Here is a 13,835-nt window from a genome sequence, read left to right as displayed (position 1 = left end):
AGAATATTGCCAAGTGTTGTTTTGTATTGTTACACCTGTAATAAAATAACCTTTTGTCTTCATTTTTGAAAACCATTTAACCAAAAATCTAATATAGAAAAAATGAAGTTTAATGTCTTCCACAGACAATTAATAAAATGTCACCTACGTCCTTAAAAATGACTTTGAGACAGCTTAGAGAAGGAGCTTCCATGAACTTGCAAGATGTATTAACTATGGAATACAGACTGAGCCAGGCATGCATGGTAAGAAAAAAATACGGTACATTTGCTCCTTCCAGACATAATGAGCTGGTTGCCCACTTTTGCAATTCCATACTAATTATATCAACAAATATAGCTGACAAATATATAACTGTCAGTATCTTAGTGGTGTCTTTGTTCAAAATGACAGTTTCCATTTGTATGCCTACTTGTGCAACTGGAAGGAAAGGTAGCCAGCAAAACAAGGTTATAGGAGGGACAATGGTTTACTAAGAAAAATATGGTGAAGCTACAGTATGGAGAATTAAATAATAAGTAGCGTTCAGTACTAAGCTTGGTGAAGTAGTTCTGGCGCAGCAGCTTAGTTGCCTGAATGAAACCCTGTAAGATTCCTGACAGGAAGCCTGCTTTGTTCATTTAGTCACTTTTTGTCATATAAAATATTAAATGACATAAAAATATTATTTTTGAATTGATAGTTTTGTTTAAGATAGGCCATGGAAATGTGTGGCATGCCTCATTCATACTGAAAATATTGTTACTCCTTTCCTCAAATGAGTATTGTCACTCCATTTCTAATAAAATGTGATCAGGATTTGATAGAACATAATTATTTAACTGAAAAGTGTGATAAGCATACATGGTACATCACAAAACAAATGAAGACAAGGGCTCTGCCTTGAGGAGTTTACAGTCTAAAGACCAATCCTGTAAGCCCCCATTGTGTGGAACTCCCATACAATGGAAAATCGATGAGATGTGCCATGGGAGGATGATGTGACCATAATTCAGTCAGCTACAGTGCACAGGACAGCAGTTCAAATGTTAGGAGGTTTGGAGCTATGGTAGTAAGATGGATCAGTATAGGAGGATTTTGGATGGGAGGAGAGCACTTGGTGGATTGACTCAGAAGGTTGTTCCAAACATAGGGTGTAGCATGAAAGAAGGTGCAAAAGCCAGAATTGAGGAAAGAGAGAAGGGAGCAGTTAGGTGAGAACATCCAGAGCAGTGTAATAAGAGTAAGAGAAAAAGACGAGTGCAGTGGAAGTGAAGTTGGGTAGAGGCTTGGGTAGCATGGACTTGATGCGAAAGCAAGGAGCCCCCAGTGAAAGGGGGTGAAATGGAATGTATTGTTTTACATGTTTCTTTGTCTTTCAGAGTGGCCATGACTTCTATGAAGGTGTTCGAGCAGGTAAGCATGCACACCAGAAAGATCACTTAAAGTTAATAGTGGGTAAAACACATTGCTTTATTGCTCATTTGTAGATATAAGTAAACGTGCAGCAGTTTGTTTTTACAGTAATATCCAGTATCATCATCTTAGAGAATATGATCAGTACATTAATTTATCCTGCTCATTGTATTCCCTCCATGCAGCCATAGATTGCCAACTGGCCTGTTGTCATTCTGTAACACGATAGAAAAAGGCTTTCTTGTTAATGTAAAGTATTTTCAGTGTTTTGTAGACATGTTCCCCTTGCACCATTAACTGCTAGTACAGCACCATGAAAACATGTGCACCAGGTCATCTGAAAGAAACAAGATATATCCAGTGTGGGCAATAATGAGCAATGACGATGTGACGCATGATCTACCATCTCTCATGCATTCAGTTCGGTTCTGGTGTCAGCCAGAGTGCTAGGCAGTCAGACAGCTCTAAAGTGATTTACAAAATCAAAAGGTAAAGTTAGTAACAGATACGTTGGTTGTTTCAGGGTGGAAACACATTCATTAGCACAGGAACTATTTTTGGCAAATGTCTCATATATTATCATTACCTATATCTTACCATGGAAAACATTCCTGGGTACTGTGGCAAAGTTCCTCCTCTACCTTGGTGGGTCTTGCGCTTATTGGCGGATTTGCTCGCCTTGGAGATTCACAGCAGCCCTCAGTTTGGCCGTTTTCATGAACCCACAGTCCAGGTCAGCTTCTCCTGTGTCTGACCAGGAGTTGGGAGGATTTGGGGGGAACCCGGGCCCGCCCTCTACTCCGGGTTCCAGCCCAGGGCCCTGTGGAATGTAGCTGTCTAGCGTGCCTCCTGGAACAGCTGTGCGACAGCTACAACCCCCTAGGCTATTTCCCCATGGCCGCCTCCCAACACCTTCTTTATCCTCACCACAGGATCTTCCTCCTGGTGTCTGATAATGCTTATACTCCTCAGTTCTCCAGCAGTCCGCGTTCTCACTCTCAGCTCCTAGCGCCTCTTGCTCCCAGCTCCTCACATGCGCACCACAAATTGAAGTGAGCTCCTTTTTAAACCCAGGTGCCCTGATTAGCCTGCCTTAATTGATTCTTGCAGCTTCTTGATTGGCTGCAGGTGTTCTAATCAGCCTGTCTTAATTGTTTCCAGAAGGTTCCTGATTGTTCTGGAAACTTCCCTGTCACGTTACCCAGGGGAAAGGGACCTGCTTAACCTGGGGCTAATATATCTGTCTTCTATCACTATCCTGTAGCCATCTGGCGCGACCCTGTCACAGTACATAAACTTTTGAATTTTTTAAACCATTTCTCAGTATTAGGTAGGCAGGAAAGGAAGTAGCAGCAAACAGCAGGGCTTTTGTCTATTGGATTGATCTGGGAGTCAGACTAAGGTTCTCTCCTCAGCTCTACCATTGAGTCACTATGTGACCTTGTGCAAGCCTCTCAATTTCCCCATCTGTAAAATGGGACTCGGTGGTTATTTAAAAGCTGATGCACTTAGCACAGCATGAGACACCGATGGAGATGGTTTCCTAAAGAGATTACAGTGTAAGACAGCAGATCTAGTTAAGACTGAGAGACCCAGATGAGATTTTAATTCAGAATTTATTTAATTCATTTAAATATTATTTCCTTTTCTCTAATAATCCTTATCTACCTTTGTAAAGCAAATTTAAGCTCTGTGGATTAAGGGTGTTAAGTATTAATAAAGAAACCTCAGGCCATATCTATCAAAGGACAGGTATGGCATCATTGTGCTAGCAAACAAGAGAAGGAAACATGCACAATTTAAAAGATGCAGTTCCTAGAATATGTTCTAAATCTACGGGAAAATATGCACAATCACCAAGATATGTCTGTATGGAAAATGGCAGTCCTCACTCAAAGGCCAAGAGAGAGAGAGTCAAGCAGCAGACGTGATTCTCATTTGTAATGCACAAGGTCATTAAAATCATCTGGGAACTGGCCAGAGGACAGAGACAGATTACTTGTCATACTGTTCAAGATAATCAAACAGACCACTGATTAAGAAACAAGCATCAAGAGGCAACAGCTGGGAAACTTCCATTGGCTGCATAGTATTTCTTTCTTGTGTGTGTTATAGCACGATTACATGATTAGAATAGGCCTACCGGTAATAGAAAATATTCAAATTTCATTGTGCAATATATAATTGGCAATTTTATCAATTGTTCTTGAATCATTTTTGACCCCAAGCTGCCCCCTACTCACACTGATTAGTACCTTACTCTGTGAATAATCTCCCTGAAATCACTTAGACCACTTGTCAGATAAGGTGCTTATTTAATGTGAGAAAGGGTGGCAGAAACTGGCCCTTAAAGATGAACTGTAATATTTTATTTTTTTCATATATACACACACCCACCCACCCAAATCATTGACAGCTTGATCTTTCAAGGTGCTGAGCACCCTCAACTCCCATGAAGATGCTCAGCACCTCACAGGATCAAGCCCTACTTTAATAATATGTGGATTTAAAAATTAGAACAATATTTAAGTGGTTGCCATTAAAAGACAGCATTTGCCAAGTTATCACAGAGGGGTATCATAGATAACAAAGCTTTGCCCTATATGGGAGAAAAAAATTCGAAGGCATCGGGTGGCAAATGTGATTAGTTGCAATAGCACAGGTAGCTAGGCAGAAATGTATGTGTGGAATTTTCAAAGCAATGTTTAGGTCTGGCTTTTACTGGTTTCACATCTCCCCCACTGCAAATGGTTGTAGTACTGCTACTTTCCATCCTGGAGAACAGACATTCTTCTGACATAGGGCTCCTCCCGAGAAGTGCTGAGCAGATGTGCAAATCACATTAAAGCCAATGCAAGTTTCAGGTGCTAATCACCTCTTAACAGCAGTCTGTAATCAAATGCATGAGAGTCTGAAGAACTTGTTCTTTGGAGGTCAGATATTTACTAGTATTAAAAGTGGAGTTCATGTTAAATCAATGTTAACTTAATAACAAGTCATGAACTTGCCTTAAATCAGCTGCGGAAGTCTCCCAACTTTCTCATCTGTTCCTGTTTGACAACAACACTTCTCTCCCAATATCAAGCCAGATGAAAACTTTGTTTCTTGAGTCATTTTAATGGATACTATTTGAGAACATTTTAACAACCCAGATTCTGTGATTATGGAATGTTTGGTTTCCATTGAAGAAGACAATTGGACAAAGATTTAGAAAGGCAAAGCCCTGGGGTCAAAGGTCTTTCAGAAATCTGGCCTATGAAACAACACAGCATACTGCTAACTGGCAATCAGCTGCATCAACAAGCAAGGGAAGAAAAAAGTATGTTTAGGATGAACAGGGTCAGTTGTGATATGTCAGGCAGTCCTCAGGGTTTTGAAACTAGCCTGAAAAGGAAAGTGCTAGTTTTAAGCATAAGAAAAGGAGCTTCCTGCTAGTTGTTGTCTCCTGTTTACTGGATGAAACCTATCTCGTGCATATAGCCTCCATTATCTCCAAGGGCAGAGGCTGTAGGGAAACAAGTTCTGCGACCCTAACTCCTTAGCCGGCCAAGTCATATTTGGTTTCAGCTGTGCTTGAAGATGTCGATAAGTAACCCTGTTAAAATTCCAGCCACGTTAAGTGTGGTCACTGAACCTACCACATTCCTTTCGGGTCTAACTTAACCTGCCTCCTAAAGGACAAGAGAGTGAACATATTTGCTACAGCGGCAGATCTAGGGTCTCTGGGGGTGGCACTAGCCCTCTCCTCTTCAATAAATATATGACTAGATGCTCAAAGTGTATAATACTTATTAAGCTACATGCCCTGAGACTTCATGGATTGAGGTCCAGGCAGGACCGTTATGATTATGTATTTTGATCTCCAATATAACACAGGCCATAGATGTAAATAAGGAGAATGGTTTAACTGCACAGTTGTGTAAAGGACGGGAAGTTTTCTGTGCAACACACAGAACAGGTTGTTGTGAGTCTGGCTTGAATGTTCTAGAGGCAGGAGGTGGAAACTGAACCAGCACACACTTTGAATTTTAACAGCAGAATGATTGATTTGTCTTTCTCCCCTAGAAACAGCAGCATAGCTCCTTCATTCAAACCCGTACAGTAGATTACCCTCTTATGCAAATTAAAATTCCTGTAGCCATAATATTGACCTTTGAGGAACAAGGGTAAAAGGCTTTCTGCCCACTATCTAATGAGTTCATGACTGGTGCTTAAAATAAAGAAAGCCCAAGTCAATATGATCAGAGTAAAACTAAAGAACATCTTTTCTTTTCACCTGAATACATTTTTTAAATTTAAATGTGGAGGGCTTTTATTTTTCAATAATGTATTTAGTCAAATCACTGAGCTACATAATCAGACCTTTAAGAGTTCCCTGAAATTGTATACAGAGGCATCAAAGACCTTCTTGAAATTCCATTCAGATTTTTTTCCACACTATATAATACTGTTTATTGTTCCTTTCTGATGGGGGCAGTGTCTTGCTGGTTATGTAAAAGTCTCTTCTACTGACATATCAGTAACAGTAATTAGCCTCTGATTCGCTCATCTCCAGCTACATGTAAGAGATCCACATGGAATTTAAGTTTATTACTTTGCCTTCTCTATTTTCCTAACTAAGATCCATTTCTTCTCCTGGTCTGTTGGGAATGGATCTCTGCATCATATTTTCTTGTGTTATATTTTTGCATATAGCCCATTCATTACTGATTTTTATATACAGCATTGGGGGTATATTCCAGTATTGTGCAGAATATACATATTACAATGGTAATTCTTCAGAGAAATTATATAAGTCTTCTCTCTCTCTCTCTCAATAGCTGTATATAACTACTGTTGATTTTCCTCTGAGGATATCCTGCCATATTGTTTTCCCCATTATTATTATATTAGTTTATATGACATTCCCATAGGAATCTGAATGTCTACCCTCTACAGTCTTCAAAAGTGAGATTCTACATGAGGATTTAATAATTCTTTTTTTAACGGAAGCATCCTACATAGAGCCCTATACCTCCATCCAACGTCCAGGAGGTGGGCTATATATGTTAGGATTGAGCAGCAGGTCTACAATAAATGACTGGTTAGAGGCTTGCTCGATAATAGTATCGATCATCACTCATAGTTTGTGAATGCTATATTGGATGGGGTCATTATGGGGATTTCTGGAGCAATAAAATATTCCCAGTGTCATGCAACTCAAGGGTGTGACTGTTCAGTGAACATTCATAAAAGGGTAAAAAGTTAAGCCGTTACTGAAGCCAAATACACTGTACTGCATATTGATTTTACTCCTGATATATACTAAATATAGCAACAGTATAATCTACTGTCTTGATGTGATCTGAAGACCTCTTGATTGAGAAAATTCACTAATAACTTCACCTTTTTCTACTTTACTTGATAGTGCTGATTGACAAAGACCAAGTTCCAAAGTGGAAGCCAGCTACCTTAGAAGAAGTAACAGATGAATTTGTGGAAAATTGCTTTAAGTCACTGGGAAACAACGATCTCAAATTATAATGATGGTGTACAAGCCTATCAAGGTTGTATTCATCTGTATAATTCTAGGATAGAAAAATTAATAATGATGCAGAGACTTTGATGAAGGAGGTATGGTAACACTCTTGTGTCTAATCTGCTTGAGATGCATAGTCTGTAGCTTTTACTGCGTCTGTAGTACCATAAGGAGAAAACTGAATCAGGGGAATAAACTACTTTAAGAAAAAGCCTTTTAGTAATTGCTATTATGTAATAAGGAACATTTGATTTTTGGAGACATCTGTTAGTTTAGTGGGGCGATGCTGAGGTGGCGGCCTGGTTCAGCGAATAATGTATTGGTCTGGGAGTCAGGAGATCTGGGTATTCCAGGGTCTATCACTGATCCACTACATTGGTTCTGTGCCTCAGTTTCTCCTTTATAAAGTGTAGATAAAAATATTTAACTTCATAAAGCACTCAGAGCTACAGGTGAAAATGCTGTGTATGTGTACACACGTACACACACACTCTAAGTGCTTGGTAGTGGGTAGTATTTTCAATAATACCAAAGTAAACAGACAATTCTAATAACTTCTTGGGTTGACAACAAGAAGTTGCTATGCTACTGATTTAGCATCAGGTCAGTATTATGACCTAGTATTTGATAGAACTTCATTGTCTGGAATGGCAATCCAGTTTTACAGATGAAATTGCCAGCTAACCTAGCGTATGAATAATATTTTACAGAGCTGACCAGTGTTAACTGTATTTTTAATACAACTGCCATTTACCACACTTTAGGTTATTTTTACAGTTTAATCTCTATAAAGATAACTCTGCATAACAAGGAATTTACCTTAACTTGATAAATCACTAGTGAACTTTCCCTGGTTTTGTGATGACAGTTGAATTCAGTGGTAGAATAATTGCCTCTAAGTGTGGTGAACATTGAGGGCCAAATTCACTGTGTCAGCAGCTGCAGCTCTGTTAATTTTAGTCATGCACAGATGAACTTGACAATGCATGTCTGCAGTTTAGCTGTACTGACCAATAAGCAATAATTCTGTCACTACTTCACAGGTGTAGAAGGGTCACATGCAGCCTAACGAGGAAGATCTATTGCATGGGGGCAAGGGCAGGATTTGTGGAGGCTATGAAGGGGGTGCACTCCCCTAAGTGGTGCATGCTTAGAGCATGTGAGCAGAGGGACTGGAGAATACATTGCTATAAGGATCCTCAAGTCGAGTGGTTTTCAACCTTTTTTTCATTTACAGACCCCTACAAAATTTCAAATGGAGGTGTGGAGCCCTTTGGAAAACTTAGACATAGTCTGCAGACCCCTAGGGGTCATGGACCACAAGTTGAAAACCACTGACCTAGTCCATTCCCTCAGCTAGTGGATGTGGGGAATGTATGGGTAGGCTTAGAAGCCTACTCCAGTCCTTAGCCTGAAGTATCAGCTGTAGAATGGCTCTGCCCCTGTTGCACATACAGGTTCTACTGAGTGCTCCCCTGCTTAGCCCAGTTCCTGGGGCTGGATGCAAAGGAAATGATACAATGTAAACTAAGTGGCAGGAAAACCAAGTCTGCTGGCCAGGCCCAGTGGCTAGTGCACTTCTTGTCCACAACAGCAACTGGAAAAAAGCTGAAGGTAAAGATTGGAAAGACTCTAACGAAACCATTATTAAAAATGACTGAAAACTGCTGTCTGGCTGCAACATTCATGCTCCAGAGCTCGTATGTTATTTTCACTTTCTTAACAAAAAGTAAAACTGGAGTTTAAGTTTCCCATATTTAAGAGCTTGATCAGAAAGCCCCTGTCAGTGCTGCTAAAGCTGCAGCTAGTTTGACTATTTCAACTTGGTAATAGAAAATGGGTGCGGAGGAGAAGGAAGGGGGAAAAAGGACCGGGAAACTTTTTTTAAACCATCTAATAAAAAAACCCTCCTCAAATGTGCATTAAAGACAGCTGTTCCATCTCAGGCTTCTGCTCATGTTAATAATGTCCTGAAGTTCCACAAATAACAAGAGTCAATGGATGTAATTATATCCTTATTATGTACAATTAACATTTCCACGATTCTGTAGGTCGTACATGGCCACTGGTCTATGTTCTGTTGTTCAAAATGGAGACTGCTTTTTCTAGTTAGTTTGACAGGTTAAACTTCAGCGACTCTTTTTCCAGTTATTTCTATGGCAATAGAAGAGGTCATCACAAATGTAAGTTTTTGACTCCTCTGAAGACTCTAGTCAAGAGGAGGAAAATGAGCTGAAAGGGGAAGAGCTTTTATTCAAACAAATGTGTTCAGTAATTGGCACCGCCAAAATAAAATAGAATGACGAAGCAGAAAGAGACCGCAGAATTGTTTACAAGGTGCTCAAAGGCGTGCAGCAATTAGCCCTACACGGTACGTATTTTAGGCAGCTAGTTGACCTGTAATCTCTTGGTGCAAATAATTAAGGGAGAGAAAGAGAAAAGCACTGGTGTCTTGACTATTCACTAATAGCTCCTCTACTCAGTGGTCTCGCCTTTAAAGTGTGGTGGTAAAATTTCAGTCCAGCTGCCAGTTATTAATGGTAAAATTTTCAAAAGTGCATGAGTACCAAGGCACTTTTGAAGCTTTTATTCTTAAACAAAAAAAAAACTTTAAAATGATTATAAGCTCTGAAGTAACGAGGTAAGTTCTCATTTATTCAGCAAAATTCTGTTTGTTCCATTATTCTTGTGCGAAATGTAAGAGTCATCTATTATGTGTTTAATAAACGAGGCCAAGAGTTTGAGTTCCTTGAGGTGGGAATCATGCCTTCTCTGCTTGCAAAGTACATAGCACACTGCTGGCACTGCAAGATTTTATATGTATAAATTAATATACTCAGAACGGGGTGTAATGTGTATTTTAATCAAATAAAAACCTTACAAGCAATTAATTACAACTTAATTTTATTCAGTTAAGAAAATGTTTTCACAAAAATATTGTAAAAATATATGGTCATATTAGAGTTTAGATCCAGCTCTGTCATGCTGCTGAAATGTCAGTTTTACAAAGTTGTGCTGTAGTTAGGTTTTGAACCAAAAGTAGAGCATCAAGCAAGGCAGATAACATGCATTAGCGAGATACAACTGTCACTGTTTTATGGGCAGTCTCATGGACATTGTATAAAGTATAGTATAACTCTAATTAAAAAGGATCCATAAATGTTTTTCCAAAACGTGCGCCTGTCACGTGAGTCCTTCAGTATACAATCTCAAATGAAAAAGCTAGTTGCAACTTTTGTTGTAGAGCCACTGTTGCATCTCTATCATAAAAATTATAGTACCATTAAAAACAAACTAATATTGAGTGGGTATTGTGTAGTTTCATTTAAGATATGATTTAGGTAAAGTCCTGTAGCAATATCCTTACCAAAAATACTGCAAAATTCTGGGAGGTTACTTTAGAATACTGTCCTGTGGTCTTAAGGATACAGGCATCATTTGCAAAGGTCAGCGTCCTAGAAAACTTAAATGGATAAAAAGTCAAATGGTTTTCCTGCTATGCAGCTGTGTACACGGCTGTCCTTAGTGCTCCTGAGCCTATTTTCCAACTGCTCTGTGCTTGCCTGAAGTGATAATGTCTTAGGCCTGGTCTACACGGGGTGGGGCGGTGGGGTGTCGATCTAAGTTACGCAACTTCTGCTACGTGAATAACATAGCTGAAGTCGACATAATTAGACCTACTCACTGCGTGAGTCAATGGCTGCTGCTTCCCTGTTGACTCTGCCTGCGCGCCTCGCGGCGGCGAAGTACAGGAGTCGATGGGAGAGTGCTCGGGGGGGGGGGGGGGGGTCGATCAATCACGTCTAGACTAGACATGATAAATCGACCCCAGCTGGATTGATTGCTGCACGGTGGTCCAGCGGGTAGTACGGACAAACCCTTAGAAAGTGGTGTTCCTGTCAGACACTGCTAGAGTAGCACTCTGGGTTATATGAGAGCGCTGTGAATTGTCAGGAAGTAGTGGGGGAGAACAGGTTTGGAAATCACAGGTAGGAGATTCAGATATGGAAAGGATTAGCAGTAGGAGACAATTTTAGTAGGGGGCCTATTGTAAGTGGTATGTGTAGGTAGAGTGTAGTTCACAGCATCTGTAAAGTTAAGTATTCCACTAGCTCTGTGTCATACACTGTTTACCTTCAGCTGGGTAATTTTCTCCTTTGGTTCTTGTGCATTTAGCATGGTTTCTGATGGATGGGTGTGGGTGCTGTGATTCAGCTACAAGTCGAATGCCTGGGTGTCTTGTGCAGGGAAAGGTGCAATTCAGCAACTAACCAAACCAAACCACCCTCCTGGCAGAGAAGCTGCTTATCTCCTATCCCAGCGCTGGTAAGTGCCAGACCCCAAGCCAGTACAGACAAGGAAGGAGGCAGGAAGAGGTGTTCTTCTTGCCCACCCTTCCCTGCTCCCTTTTAGCAGTGCCTTCAGCAGTGGGAGTGCATTGGCAACTTGCTCTGTTGTGCCTACTGGTGCCTCATCTCCCAGCCTTTCAAAACAAAACAAAAAACCCCTTTCTCACTGAAGCCTGTTCACAGTCACCAAGAATCAGGTAGACCCAACTGGGTGGAGATAGAATAGCCCATGAGCTACTCCTTCCATCACCTCTCTCCTTAAGCCATTTGGCCTTTCCAGTTATGGGTATAGACATAATTTATCTGTTTTCATAGATCAGCTTATTGATTAAGGACCCCCGTAAAACAGCTGAGCATTCAAGTGCCTGGAACTCTCTCTTTGTGGCTTATAGCACGCAGTCAGGCTGCTAGGCAGAAGCATGAAAGTAGTCTCCTTCCCCCTTGTTGGCACACAGAGCAGTAGGGGGCCACTGGAAGAAGAGAAATAACGAATGTATACTAATTTGTAAATGAGGACATCATTAACTAGAGCATTTTAGTAACAGATAATGCAGCTACTTGAGCAGGAAATGAAAAGAATGTACTTAACTACAGATCTGTATAGGCAGCCTTTTTCCAAACTTTGTTAAACTGACACTTTATTGCCAACTTCTCTGCAAAAAAGGGAACAGCGCTGCAAATGGGATTCAGTTTAATATCTAAAGTAGCTCATTCCTTGGCATTTCATAACCAATGCTTAACATGCGGCTAATGGTGTTAAGAGGTTTCTTTTGACATAGGAATAAGCTTTTACTACAACACAAGCTTCATCTAGTCCTCCTGAATTGGATTTGAAGTGTAATATGAAACCCAGCCTCCTACTCCTTAAACTGTAGTGCTGTTAATTTCAGATTACAGCTAAGTGTATTTTAAAAATAAATCACGGGGAAATGTCATTGGAATAGCAGATGCACAGAAGCAATGTCTATGCCGTTCAGTTAATAGTGATTTAAAAAAAAAAAATCACTGTCTTCAGCAATGGGACAAGTTATTTTCCTGCTGTACCATACCACACATGATCTGATGCTAGGTGAGGGAGAGATTTGTTTTCCTACCTTTTCTCTTTCTTACATAGGAAGAGATTCCCTTTTTAGACTGATTAACCAAACAGTAAATTAAGACAGGATTCATTTTTTCTGGCTGATTATTCCATTTCTTTTTTAAATTCACTTCATGTTTGGAATCACCTTTTTTAGTGAGGGCACCTGTAGAGCATGGCTGAATGTACTGTACTCACTATAGCTTCAGAGAGATTCAGTTAGATTTAGGTTGGACGTGGTGTATCACAGGCTTTGTCTATTAACACAATGGCCCATTTTAAAATACAGAGATGGAGAAGACGACAGTATTCAATTGAGTGGATCCAAATTGTTTTTCCTTTTCTTCAAGGGCTTGGGAAAATATTCTAAATAGCAGCAGAGTGTGATCTATGGAATTAACTTCAGTGTGAATAAGAGACCTTTATTTCAAGTCAGTCTTGGGCTGCGTTATTGGAAACTACTTTTCCTTTATGAAATTTACTCCTGGTAAATTGTCATTTACCTGTATACACTAACCCAAAATAACTTGACTCCTTTTTCAATTTGTTTCATAAACATCCATATTTTCTCTCTCTCTCCTACATGGACAGATTGTGGCTCAATCTTAGCAGCAGCAAGAGATGACCATTCTAATTCCCAAAAATATTACTCAAACTATCATTTTTTGTACTATTTAATAAAATTTTCAAAAATGCCTTTAACTTGCCTGGAAAAGCCGTTTTCTATTTAAAAAGTTGCAAACCCATTATTTGCCTGTTAAATTACAAGTGGAATGAATGGAAATATGCACCTACTTTATTGACTGCCTTATCTAGGCATTTTTATTATTGACAATGGATTTTGATGGAGGAGGAAACAAATGCAAAGAAACCAAGCTTCTAAGAGGCATGCAGCTGGATATAGTGTTTGAGTGCAAAACTATGCTCATTGGCTTTAGGGAACATATTGCAAAGCCCATCCTCAAAATCCATCCTTGCACCTCTTGCTTAACCTACAAGACCCCAGTTGTGTCTTGGATGGGCCAGACTACAAATCCTGTTGAAGAAGGGCACTTTCTTAATGAAAAATGTTCCCTTAATGCTTTAGCTTTTTGGCTCTAATATAGTTTGGACCCATGGCATTTAATCATCATTTAGTCAGACTCACTATTCAACTAACAGAAAAAAGAGATGCGCCCTCACAGTAGCATGAGAAAGGCCTGCTGCTCCAAATGGCATCCTGTCAGTGGTATTTCAGTACAATGCAGCATCATATTTAGATGAGATGTTCTCAGCCATTCACAGTGATACTGATTAATAAAATGAATCTTCAGGGGCATATTTATTTTCCCTCACCTTTCTGGCTAAACTAAATATCTTTGGTCTGAGTATAGTAATCATATGTAACTGACAACAACATTCATTGCTGTAGCAAACAACCTTAATTTATGCTTTTAGGGATTAGGCAATACCCTTCACCTAGTTTGCAGAGGCCAAGGCATCAGTTAAATGGTTC

The 13,835-nt window shown here is 39.9% G+C and overlaps 1 protein-coding gene across 1 annotated transcript in view; it reads left to right on the top strand.

Moving 5' to 3' along the window:
• HIBCH (3-hydroxyisobutyryl-CoA hydrolase) overlaps window positions 1–9,145 on the top strand; it is a 92,610-nt gene extending 83,465 nt beyond the window's left edge. The window contains exons 12-14 of the mRNA XM_074967774.1: window positions 126–245; window positions 1,362–1,395; window positions 6,803–9,145. Of these exons, the coding sequence (XP_074823875.1) occupies window positions 126–245; window positions 1,362–1,395; window positions 6,803–6,918 (270 nt within the window). The 3' untranslated portion in view covers window positions 6,919–9,145. The remainder of the gene's footprint in view (window positions 1–125; window positions 246–1,361; window positions 1,396–6,802) is intronic.
• The last annotated feature ends 4,690 nt before the right edge of the window (window positions 9,146–13,835 follow it).

Source organism: Natator depressus, chromosome 11 (assembly GCF_965152275.1).
Source record: "Natator depressus isolate rNatDep1 chromosome 11, rNatDep2.hap1, whole genome shotgun sequence".
Taxonomy (NCBI): Eukaryota; Metazoa; Chordata; order Testudines; family Cheloniidae; genus Natator; species Natator depressus.
This window is presented reverse-complemented; position numbering and strand designations above follow the sequence as displayed.